The following is a 13,434-nucleotide window of genomic DNA, read 5'->3' on the forward strand; positions in this document are numbered from 1 at the left end:
CATTACACTGATTAAACCATGTTGCTCTGTTGGCAAAGGGTTCATGTAAATTAGTTGTACTCATTAGAATTGTGTTGAACGTTTTGATAATTGCGGCCTGAATGGCCCATACAATTTTTATCAATTGTTATATTCCCATAACGTGTGTACCACAATATTGAATAAATCGAAAATCGATCCTCAGTTCATCGTGAGGTAAACGCCCACACACCAACAGAAATTACGCAACTAATCATACAGACAAAACAATAAATTCTCAGGCATTGACACTATGTTGCCCATATACTGTTCAATTACTGTTACTTAAAGGTGTGATAGAAGTTCCTCCCCTGAATTGAGACCTCCAGGTGACTTCGTTTGGAGGTCTACAATATATCTGGACTCCAATCTCCTAAGCTTCCGTTTCAGATCCCCGCCCCTTATGTCTAACGGGACACAATCAAGGCCGAAGAAACTCAACAATGTCCTGTCACTATTATGATGAGATGCAAAATGCCGGGCCATTGGATAGCTCTCATCCTTGTTGGCAATGGCCCGTTGATGCTCCAGGACCCGTAGTTTAACTGCTTTAATGGTGCTCCCCACGTACCGAAGCCCGCAGGGGCACATTAGGCAGTAAACCACATGTGTAGTTGAACAGGTAATAAACTTGCTGATCTTAATTTTAGAGTTTTTGTGTGGCACCTGATAGGCCAATACCCTCTTGCTGCCACTACATGCCTTGCATTTCCCACATGGGTATGACCCATGCATGGCACGGAGATCTCCTTTGGGTTTCTCTTTTGAGAGGTGACTTGAAACCAGCCTGTCCTTCAACGATCTAATTTTTCTGAAGGTTATCTTGGGGTATTTTTGTAAATCTCTTCCTATTACAGGGTCAGATTTAAGGATTCCCCAGTTTTTAGACATGATTGCTCGAACTCTATTCGCTGCCACCGAATAGTTCGTGATCAACCTGATGATGCCATTTCCCCCTCTTGTGGTTACAGTACTTTTCTCAGATAGCAGGGTTTTCCTATCAATGGCTTTCACCTTTTCTTCAGCTTGTTGGAGTGTACTTCCCGAATAGCCGCGTGCTTTGAAGCGTTTCGTGCTTCTGCATGCGGCTTCCGTGAAGTCTTTCTCCAGGGAACTGTTGCGCTTGATCCTCAACAATTCCCCGTAGGGGATACTTTTAACTAGGGAGGCTGGATGGCTGCTCCGTCCGTGGAGGACTGAATTTCCTGCTGTCTCTTTTCTAAAGAGAGCAGTTTGAATCGTGCCAGAGTCCACAAAGACTCTTAAATCTAAAAAGCTAACCTCAGTATTGCTCATGTGGTACATAAATTGCAGGTTTAATTCATTCTGGTTAAGGACATTGATATATTCCAATGCTGAAGATTCTGACCCTCTCCAAATAAGGGAAAGGTCATCAATATACCTTCTCCAGCATATTACCCTATCGACCCAGTGCGTTTTATCGTCTGCCCAGGCCACCTGCTTCTCCCACCAGCCCACGAATGAATTCGCATAGCTGGGGGCGAAGCAGGTGCCCATCGCAGTCCCCCTAATTTGTCTATACCGTTGATTCTGAAAGACAAAAATGTTGTTATTTAGGCAGAAAGATATAAAGTCTAAAAAATATTCTGCTGTGTTCCAAATAGCGGGCGGGTCGTAGGTTCAGAAAAGTTCTGACAGCTGCAATTCCATCATGGTGACTGATGCTCGTATAGAGACTGGAAATATCCATTGTTATCATCACCGAATCATCCTCCCACTCCACATCCTGTATCTGTCTAAGGAAGTCCTTAGTGTCCTTAGTGTATGAGCTCAGCTCAGCTACCCATGGAGCCAAAAAAGAATCGATGAATTTCGACATGTTCTCTGTCAATCCTCCAATGGATGACACAATCGGTCTCCCTGGTGGTTGCGTGGCGTTCTTGTGTATCTTTGGGAGGTGATAAAAACTGGGTAATCTTGGCTGCTTATTCTGCAGGAAGAGGTACTCTTCCCTTCCGAGTATTCCCTTCACATACCAGTTCTCAACAAGGGAATGATAGTTCTGGATACTTTCCAGGTATTCTTTTTCGGTTGCTGGCACATAGTTATTGCGGTCTTGGAGTTGACGTAGGGCTTCCTTACAATAGTTTTCACGGCTCTGGATAACGACGTTTCCGCCCTTATCCGAGGGCTTTATTACTATTGAATCGTCTCGTTCAAGGTTAGAAATGGCCTCTCTCTGCTGGAATGAGAGATTCCACTTAATCTTCCCCTTTTGTTCTTCTTCAGATTTAGACAAAGTTTGTAAGTCTTGACTGACTGCTTCCGAAAAAATGTCCACCTTTCAGTTGGTGTTTGTGGGAGAAAACGCGAGGTAGGTTTGAACGTGCTTCGTTCACCTATTTGAGTTATGCCTATAGAGAAGCCCCTCTCAATAGCATCCATATGTGGAACACTCTGGGAACCACTTTCTTCTAGTAAATCTTCCAGTACTGCCATACCTTCAAGATCGCAGATACTCATCTCTGTCGGATCTGGTCGGGCTGTGCCGTTCACCATCAATGGGATTGAAGTATCCTCCCTCAATGCTTTTTGTTTGAAATACTTCCAGAGTTTTAATTTTCGAGTAAATAGGAACAGATCAATGCGGGTCTGTGCATATTCGTAGCGCCCCGTTGGACAAAATGTAAGCCCTAGCTTTAGGACGCTTTCTTCGCTCGCTGTCAAGGTGCGTTGTGTCAGATTGATTACATTCAAGTTCTCACTTAGTTCCTCTTGATGTTGGCCTTCCTGGTGTTCACCTTTCTGGTGCCTCTCCCTCTGTTTCCTCCCCCCACGCCTTGTGATGCGTCTCCGCCTGTGGCTGTAGATTGATCCGGGGGCCGCTTTTTTCCATCCCTCAGCCAGTTCTGGCGGATTAAATCGCATTCCTCGCGAAAAGAAGGTGGCTCGCATCTTGGTCCAATTATTTGGCCAGTATTTGTCGCCTCTTCTTCCGACTGTTCCGCACTTGTGGCTTCGGATTCTGAGGTATCTCTGGACTCCTGTGGTTTTTGTCGCCTTGCTCTCAGATCCCGTCGTGGCGCGTCGTATTTGCGTGCAAAGGTTAGTATCTTTCCTTGTTCATAATCGCGAGCATCGCGTTCGAACTTTTGTTGTTTTCTCAATTGTATCTTTTTTTCGTAGCCAGTAAGTCTCTTTTTCATAGACTCTTTCTCTTTGTCCAATTGCTCCTGATCAGTCAGCTCCACGATCTCCTTTTCCAGCGTGTCAATATCCTGTAGGGCCCTCTCTCTATCTTTCCAGGCAAATTTTATCAACAGTAGCAACATACCTTCAGAGGAATGTGCCGTGTATTCCGCCCATTGACTTAATAGTTCAGGGTCAGGATTCTCATAAGCCGGAATCGTGTAGATGCGGAGACCGCGTGGGGCTCGCTTTACCTCCACATAATGTTGCAGCGATGTAGCCTCCCACCACTTTCTAGTTTCTCTCTCATATAGTCTTTCAAGTAGGTGGTATTTGCCTTTAAGTGTTGCTTGGGCTGTGTCAATAGCCTGTGTAGGGCCCCGTGTCTGTGACCCCGGTCGCCCTCCAAAAATGCCACTTGCCGCCTCCCGGCGCGCTGTGTCGCTGAACATTTGATTACGGTGATATGTTATCTCCACTCGCTTGCGCTTTCTGCTTCACTCGTGCCAGTAGAATTTAAGAGAAAGTCGGGTATCTCCTACCTCGCTCAGTCCGTCTTCGTCGCACGGGTAAACCGCTGCTGCAGTCCGTGTTCCTCAAGACTGGTTCGGGTAATGCCGGCTTCTCCTGGCGGTGCGTTCTCCCTTTATCGTTTTCACTGCTCCAACCTCGCCTCCTGGAGACCGCACTCAGCCGAGTGGGTGCCGTGACAAACGGCGGCGTGTCGTTTATTAAATTCAGAGCTCCACAGCCCCTCGGGCCAAAGAAACAGCACTAGCAGCAGACTAAACTCAGTTATAAGTTTATTGCGCAAAAGATGATCCAAACAGACGCGTTTCAGCACTTGCCTTCGTCAGTGTCAGCTGGCGACGGCAAGGCGGAAGTAAAATAAGGCATTTCCATTGAAACAAACAATGGACAATTCTCTCCAATTCATGAGCGCCATCTTAGAATGGTGAAAATACTCAAATCATAATAGTAAAACTGCATTCCAAAGCAATGTTCAAACTGGTCAATTCTCGATAAACATTTAAGCAAGTTTACGGATTGATTAGTCAGATATTTACACAATATATACACCGTATTTACAATTTAGCCCTGAATGGGCAATTATCCTCATAATTAGATTGATGGCCGATGCTATTCTGGTAGACCAGTTGAACATTACACTGATTAAACCATGTTGCTCTGTTGGCAAAGGGTTCATGTAAATTAGTTGTACTCATTAGAATTGTGTTGAACGTTTTGATAATTGCTGCTACTCCTTTAACATGGAAACTGGTGTTTCTCTTCCAGGGGATACTCCTCAAAAGTTATAAGCTCTGAATAGTCCCACCCATGTGCGGGCACCCCGGAGCATTAACAAAAAATATATGTATATATTTGTGTGTATGTATGTGTGTATATGTGTATATGTATATATGTATATATATATATATATATATATATATATATATATAATACATCACTATGTACTTTGCAAATCTATCTATATATGGATTGTGGTTTAAGAACAACAAATTATTTATATGTGAACTAGCGTGGGATGAATACAGTGATCAGATGGCCGCCGTTCTATGTTTATTCACTGCATTTAAAAATGTGCGAAAACGCCTCACACTTAGCGTGATCAAGGCGTAAGCTGAAACGCGTTGCTGTGCAGCCTAATAAAACTTGTTGCTGCAACAATCCAAGGTGTTCGTGATACTTCTTCAATCGAGAAGCTGGTGGATAATATATTGAGGGTAATCGGTACCCTGAACTCTGACCGCCCTCTCTGACGGCCGCTGCCCCGATCGACTATATATATATATATATATATATATATATATATATATATATATATATATATGCACTTGCACTTTAAAAATGGGCTTAGCACTATGCATTGTCATGTGATCAAGGCCGCAGGGACGGCCGAAACGCGTCGTGGCAAAGCTGTTTGGGAAATAAAATAATTGAATGCTGCAATAAGCTGGGCCATGCCTCGTATTTCCACTTGATGGGTGGAGTGCTGCTGCGAGGTATTGCAGATATATATATATACAAATCTGAGGACTAGTCCTGTGTAAACATACATTAATATATATGTAATATGCATATATAATATACTCATGTATATAAATATGCAGCCTAAAGGCCAAAATGAGGCTCAAATGTGCCAATATTACATTTCCTTGACATAGAGAAATGTACTCTTTACTTGTTTGAACATAGCCTTTATTTTCAAGAAAAAAGGCAAGGTGATAGGAGGCAGATTAGCCCAGAAGGCTGAACCTTAAAAAAAATGGTGCCGTGCCTTTAAGACCTTTAGGCTCCCATCATGTCCCACAGGTGACAGTTAGGTCAGTTCTCTTTCCTGGCTCCTTCTGTGAGGATCCTGGAGAATTGAGCTTGTCAGTTAGTGGTTTTCTCTCACCAGTTGGTTTTTTGAAGTTGAATTTTCTTTTACTTCATTCGTCTTTTAGTACTAGCTGTACTATTCCATTCTTTTTTCTGACTTTCCAGCTATTTTTTAGTCGGAAATGCCAGGCTTGTTTATTAAGTGTCCTTCTTGTGGGAAGAAAATGGCTAAATTGGAACCACATACAGTCTGTATTGTGTGCTTACCATCCTCACACAGATATGACAAGTGCTACTACTTCGAGCAGTTCTCCAGAAGGACCCTTTGCGAAATGGAGAAGATCAAACTGCATGCAATGCAGGAGAGAGGAAAGGAATCTACAAGTGGCCTGGAAGGACATCCCTTCAAAGAGCTGTCCTCTCAAGTAAGGTCTGAACACAAAAAAAGGGAGAAAAGAAGACATCGGTCTGATTCGCCATTGTGGAAAAGATCGACGTCGAAAATACCCGTATGCTCGCCTTCAGCTTCTAAGTCGTAGACAGGAAGACCTTTATCACAGTCGACGCTGAAAACTGTAATATTGGCATATTTGAGCCTCATTTTGGCCTTTAGGCTGCATATTTATATACATGTGTGTATATTATACATGCATATTATATACATTGATGCATGTTTACACAGGACTAGTCCTCATATTCAGTTAAACCTGCATTAATATATATAGAGATATTCATTTACTTATATTTGGGCGGGACTATTCAGTGCTCATGATGTTGACGAGTATACCCTTGGAAGAGAACTAGGATTACAGGTAAGTAACATATCCTTACTTTCCATTCTCTGAATACAAAGTAAGAGCATGTTGTAAAGTGAACTATGTGGAAACTTGCTGTAATAAAGTGAGCGTGAAAAAAAGACATTCCTTTGTCATTTTTTTCCCTAAAACATTGAAATACTTTCAAATGGGCTGTATAAATATTTCAAAATATATCAGCAGTTTAGAGAGCACGAATGACGCTTTTTTGGAATTCTAAAGTGTGATAGAAACATTTTGTTTTTAAAAATCAAAGCTAATCAAGACACTACTTTGTGATGGGCAAATGATAATTATTCACTAAAACCTCAATTCCACACAGTTTTTTGCTATATAGCTGTACTAGCAAATTTAGTGGCCATTTCAATGATAAATGTGCTGTGTGTAAATGGCAGTGCACTACCACACCATAATTTAGTATTATTAGTGACCGTGTGCTCCAAACTTCACACCAGCTAGCTACATACCACACTTTTGCCACTGTTCTGTGTAGGTGACTTGGGTAACATTGATGGCAGCACACCCACTCTGAAAAATTGTTCCAGCACGACTGATATACTTGCCATTAGAACTGGGCCTGGCCCTTACCCCAAGGGTCAAGTAAAAAGTCTTGAAATAATTATCAATGGAGATCCATTTTTAATACCTCAGATCTCTTCCTGCTTTTTTTTTTTTACCTTGAGAAAGATAATAAAAATAACCAGGTTTCATATACAGGATGCTTTAAATGGTAATTGATTTTGGTCTGTTAAAAACTTGACTATGCCAATTCCTTATACAGAGGTCTCCCTAAAAAACGGATTAACAGACTACAATGTGTTCAGAACCAAGCAACAAGATCCATAGTGCACCAAGACACTTGTGCCACCTCTTTGCTCTGCCAACTCCATTGGCTTCCCTAAGAACTGAGGATTACATTTAAAGTCTTTTTTTACCTTGAAACTAATCTTATGGGAGAACCCTTATTTTTTTAGGAGAAAGATGAAACAGATGCTGTCTAAATCCAGAACTTCGTTCTTAGTCATCCTCTCTCCTGGAAGTCCTCCAGTTAAGAAGACTAGAATAGGAGGCTGTGGATTCTCCCTTTTAGCTCCCTCCCGCTGGTATTCTCTTCCTGTAACTTTACGTTCTTACACAAATTACTTTAGCTTTAGGAATGATATAAAAACCAGTTTTCTTAAAATCGGCACACCTTTCTTCCTTACGGCATATATCCTGCCTAGTAATTCTCCCACAGCGCCATGATACCAATGTACATGATCGCTCAACAAAATAAAAATAATGTAACAGACGTACTAGGATCAGAATCTAGGGACAGAAGGAGAGAGGTGGAAGGACTGGGATACAAAGGGGAGACTTTGATTGTGTTACACAATGGCAGGGTAGAACACAGAAGAGGCAAAGGGGCAAGATGACTCTGTAAATTAAAGTTTGGCACTGACAACTAATGTAATCTGCGCACCTCTACCCTTCATGTTTTGGAAGTTGGTAAATGCAGTACCATTAAACTCAACTTTGGTAACACCTTCATTACCCCCTCCGCCTTTTTTTTTACCTCCCACTTCCTCCCATTGTACGTGCCTCCCATTGGCCTAATGGCTACCATTTGCAGTGCAATAGGTCTCGCATTTATGCAAGTTTTAGCTATTGGCATTGTAAATGACAATGACTTTTATTTATGTTTTGGTTTTTAAAACTAAAATAAAAAGCATTGTCATTTATAATACCAATAGCTTAAACTAGTTCACATGCAACACCTATTCTATTGCAAATGTTTGCTGTAGATTATAGTACTAAACAGGTCATTGTCCTGGTTCAGGAGGAGTGATGCCTACTGGCACAACACGTGTAAAGTTCCACTTATATGAGGCACCCAATACACTTCACATTGCAGGTGGTAGCAAATGTATATTTTAATAGCTGGAATGAGACACAAAGGAGTCATAATACAGAAGAAGCCAATTAAAGTTGTATACAACCCTCTGCACTCTTTATCAAGCCTTGATAGTGAAACTGTAGGATGGGAATTTGCATTCTTATCTGAGCTTTCACCAGATCCATTTCTTCTCCAACAGCACTACCATTGTTCATTGTCTTCCAAGTTTGAGCTTAGGTTTTGCGGAGAATGGTTGCCTCTGAAGGCAAGTGGTGTTGTAGCATAAGATTCCGCATTTGATGCCTCGAAGGACAGCCTTTTTGCCATACAGAAATTAGTTTTTTTGTCTGGAGGAAGCGCATATCTTTAGGTCTCGGCTAGCGTAGGCTGCGCACATGCGCAGTCTCGCTGGCGAGATTTTATGTTTTATAGTTACCTTTCACTAGCAAGGTTAAGCCCCGCCCCTCTTTTCCATTGGCTGGCGTCACCGTTTAGGGTAAACGGTGGCCAGCCATTGGAAAAGAGGTTCCAGTGACGTACTCTTTTCTCTGTAGTCCGTCCCATTCGGACGGACTTCCCCGACTTACTGCTGGCATAAAAGGTTTCTTATCTTCTTTATGGGGCGAAACAGATGGCCCCATAAAGAAGATAATAAACCTTTTACACCAGTAGCAAGTCTGGCTGAGGCCGTCCAGGTGGGACGGCTCCAAAGGAGAAAAGTCTCTTTCTATTGGCTGTGATGGTTGTCTTTCAACAACATTGTGCATTTCGGGCTTAGCCCCGCCCCAAACCTTGACGTCAGAGTAATGGCTGCCTGAGGAGGCGCTCCCCGCGGTACAAGGCAAAAGAGGCTGCGGTGTTTGCAGCTTAGGCACCGGTCTCCGTTGACTTTTAACAATGCTTACCCCGGGCGTCCTATCCGCTGATGTGCGGCGCGCACGGGTGGCTATGGGGAGCCATTGTGCGCCAGGCGGCAAGGAGCAACAGTGACCGTCCTCCGCAGTCTGCATCCTACAGCAGCTGAGGCTCAGGCGCGCTTGCAGACCTTGATCATGATCCTGTTGCTGATCATAGGGAGTGTCGGAGCTGTGCCACTTCCGCAAACAGGTGCAGTTGAGACACATGACAGCGGTTTATAAATGGAGGCAGGGAGCTGGAGTCTATTTAAGATCATACCTTTTGTTTAAGCCAACCCTGTCAAGGCTGATTTAAGCCTTCAGTACACCTGAAGACCGCATATGTCCAGTGGGTTACTTGTAATCTCTCATGAGAGCAGAGGAGCCCCAGCCCTATGGTCCATTCTTAGACAAGTGCCAGCTTTACCCTGGAAACTTGTGGTCCGAAGAGTCAGTGGCGATGTGCGGGGTTCGAGTCCAGTATCGGGGGCAGGGACAGGGTTTATGGGAGATCATATCCGGGAGAAGTCAGGGTTGAGGTGCCTGGCGGAGAATACATGGTTGTGTTTTGTCAATTTTTGATTCTGTTGTCCATTTGTTTTGAGTAATCAAACCAAAACCATCTGCCATCAGGAGTGAGATCTAAAGTTGAGGTTCTAGATGAGAGTGAAGGACACGGGAAGGATACCTTTGTAAAGGTAGGAAGGAGATGGGGGCTGCTTGATACAAGGAGTTGGCCTCTTGGGCAATGTCTTGCCAGGAGCTTAAGTGGATCCACGGTAGTGCACATGGTAAGAGCCCTCTTGGGTAGGAATCGTAGGATCAAAGGTGCTGGTCGGTAATATGAAGTTGTTGAGGACAGATTGCAGTTAAAGTAACTGATTTAGCGGGGGCTGATATGGGAGATAAGCGTCTGCATAACGTCTGATGATTGCCAGGGTTTTAAAAGAGTGGTTTTGAGAGAAAGGTCATATTATTTTCTTTTGCTATTCCCTGTAAATATATATGTGGTTGCCAGGCCAAAGGTATGTGGCAGTTATAACCTATGTTTCAGCACATAAAAGAGATTAAAACCTCTCACAGTTTTGTACAACATAATCTCAACAGAGAGGCAGTCCTTTAAAGGGTAGGATTGAGCTTTATGTGACTATATAGCCATCACGGAGGGACCCTCAACTATGCTAATGCTTCTCGTGGACAATCACAAAAGCCCTCATTGGTTGAGGGTGCCCGTTGATAGAGAAGCTGGCTGCTTTCTATTGTACATTAGTGATTTGTTATTAAACTCCACCCCATATATCCTGCTTGAAAATAGGATAACCGCTTCTAAATGTGTATTTTCAAATGAATGACAAGAAACTTTCACAAGGCAAAACTTTTAGGGAGAATGTATCAAAAATCATTGCTGGTTGTAGGGAGTTATGCTCTGCTTAACCCACATCGATGATTCCCTTTAAGCTGGTTGAAATTGCCTTTATCTGCACATGTCAAAATTGGAGTGTTATGATGGCTCTGATGTGTGCACTTTGACCAGGCTCTTCCTCATGAAGTTTATGGTTAGTTATCTGTTGAGCTTTGTATAATATACAAATCGGTGTCCTTTTTGGTCCCACATAATATAGGGCCTACAAAGAGTTTCAGTTGCTAAATACCCATGGCGTCTGTTTTTAAGAACAGCAAGCAGTTCATCACATGATAACACAATTTGACTATTTTTAGTGCACTTTATGCTCTTGACGTCTCACAAATACTACGTCTGTCCTAAATGATAACGTTTTGGGTAGAGGTTGCTTGTTGAGTTCTTTGATTGTATGTACCAATTCGGCTATTTTCTAATGTAAGTGTAACAGTTGTTGAGCCATGCTGAATTGTGTTGAGGTATGTCATTACCCATCCTTCTGCTGTAAACATACCAACAAAAGGCACCATCAAAGACTACAGATGGTCTATATGGCTAGTATGTTTTAGAATGACCAGGCCCTGGTGATTGCAAAACCAGGTGCTTTTGCAGAAGCTTGACGAGCAGCAGTAGCTCTTAAGTTCTTGACTTCCACAATTAGACAAAAGATTGTATTACATATATTTTCCTGACTGAATTGCACTTTAAATCACAGTAACTGCAGCCCTGATGCTCTAATGCGTTAGCTTTGATAGTTCAAGTTCTGGTTTCCCACATGATTAGCATTGTGTGATCTTGTTATTTATCTGTTTCAATTGAGATTTCTGGTTGTAAAAATGCAGGGTTTATGCAAGAAAGGGGAAGGGGGCGGTGAATGCAGGATTAATCGCTTCAGGGCAGCCGTCGCGGTGAGCTAAAGGAAGGGCCCGCCACGGCCAGCAGCATAGTGCCTAGCTACACCACAGTAAACATGTTTTAAACTATTTTTAACAAATCAAAATCCAATTTGGCAAATGTTATTAATTCCTTGCCTTTAATGTTTGTACATGCTTTTATGGTCAAAAGAACCGAAATAATAAAGATTAACTGAACTAAAGTTGGGAAAGCAAATGGCTCTGAACTCTGGGAACTCTCGGCTTTGCCAATAGCTCTTCATGATGCTGTACAGTGCCGCCGGGAGATTGGGAAGCAAAATTATTGCTTTCCTCAGGAGATTTATAATGAAACAGCTGCTGCGCCGAGGTGCTGTGAGGCCCGTGTACATTTTCCCTCGTTTTAGCTACCTACGCTCTTATGACTTAATCTCCACACGATCAAATTAAAAAATATCACACACACTGAGATGCAGTTCAATTATGGCTCTGTGTGTGTGTGTGTGTGGCTCTGTGTGTGTGTGTGTGTGGCTCTGCGTGTGTGGCTCTGCGTGTGTGGCTCTGCGTGTGTGTTCGGTTGTTCTGTGTGGCTCTGTGTGTGTGTGTTCGGTTGTTCTCCGTCCCTCGAGTCGATATTCTAGAGTAGCAGCCTTCAAGGCACGTGACTGGAATGTTTCGTCAGCTTCTGTGTGCGTGCGTGCATGAGTCCTTGTTTAACTACATTGGCTCTTAGAATTATGCTCTGTGTATGTGTGGCTCTGTGTGTGTGTGTGGCTCTGTGTGTGTGTGGCTCTGTGTGTGTGTGGCTCTGTGTGTGGCTGTGTGTGTGTGGCTCTGTGTGTGTGTGGCTCTGTGTGTGTGTGTGTGGCTCTGTGTGTGTGTGTGTGGCTCTGTGTGTGTGTGTGGCTCTGTGTGTGTGTGTGGCTCTGTGTGTGTGTGTGGCTCTGTGTGTGTGTGTGTGTGGCTCTGTGTGTGTGCAAATGCAATAGGTCTCGAATTTGCGAGAGATTAAGCTATTGGCATTGTAAATGACAATGCCATTTATTTATCTGTTTTCAAAACCAACCCATAAATAAAAAGTTTGTCATTTACAATGCCAATAGCTCTAACTTTTTCGAAGGCGAGACCTATTGCATTGTAAATGCTTGTTTTCTCTTGGAGCCTAGAGACATTATTTGTTCTAAGGTGCTTGTTTTTTGGACTTTGCTCTCCTGGGAGGCATGCTGTTCTTCCTGCAACTTTTTTATTCTGATTTTCTTTGAAAGGTTTAGGAGTGTGTTGGTATTGGGTGCAAGCTCTGCTCAGTCATTAGCTGTTTGACCATTTTGACTTTTGCCATTCTATTTTGTTGCAGATGAACTGATTCCTCCCAAGGACCTTCTGGAGATGGTTGTTTCCTGGATCTTTGAAGACCCCAGGCTCATCCTCATCACTTTTTTGAACACACCCATTGCAGCTAACCTGCCTATTGGTTACTTGGAACTTGCCCCTCTGACAGGCCTGATCCGGTGGTGTGTCAAGGCACCACTAGCTTATAAGCGGCAGAAAAAGGCCTCCTTATCCAATGGTCATGTTGGCTCTAAAATGCTTCCCAAGGACTCTGCAGTTTGTTCTGACCAGGACTGCCATGCCATGTACTCCAAACTGCACCTTAGTGTTTTGCAGGTGATGATGATCCTCCAGGGGCACCTGACAGAAAAGAACCTGTATGGGCGCTTGGGCCTGGTGATGTTTGATCATGTTTTACCCCTGGTGGAGGAAATCAGCAGACTGTCCGATGAGCTGAACCCTCTGAATGCCACCAGTGAGATTGAACTGTCTTTGGATCGGCTGGCACAGTCTCTGCAGATGGCGATGGCCTCTGGAGCACTGCTCTGCACAAGAGGTGAGTTCTAGTAATCTTTCTACAAAAGATGCAACATAATTTTCTTGAAGAGCACACTATCGACATAGGTGTCTGTTTGGACAGATTCATATACCCAGCTTTTCAAATCACAGAATATGTCTTCCATGGAGGGTCTTGGTTAGCTGTAGACCACAAGAAATTGGTTATATTTAGAAACAC

At 43.2% G+C, this 13,434-nt stretch overlaps 1 protein-coding gene across 2 annotated transcripts in view; it reads left to right on the forward strand.

Moving 5' to 3' along the window:
- Positions 1 to 13,434, forward strand: part of INTS15 (integrator complex subunit 15) — a 199,228-nt gene that overhangs the window by 89,117 nt on the left and 96,677 nt on the right. For both annotated transcript variants that reach the window (XM_078663086.1, XM_078663087.1), the window contains exon 6: positions 12,724 to 13,254. In XM_078663086.1, coding sequence (XP_078519212.1) covers positions 12,724 to 13,254 — 531 coding nt within the window. The remainder of the gene's footprint in view (positions 1 to 12,723; positions 13,255 to 13,434) is intronic.

Source organism: Lissotriton helveticus, chromosome 10 (assembly GCF_964261635.1).
Source record: "Lissotriton helveticus chromosome 10, aLisHel1.1, whole genome shotgun sequence".
Lineage (NCBI taxonomy): Eukaryota > Metazoa > Chordata > Amphibia > Caudata > Salamandridae > Lissotriton > Lissotriton helveticus.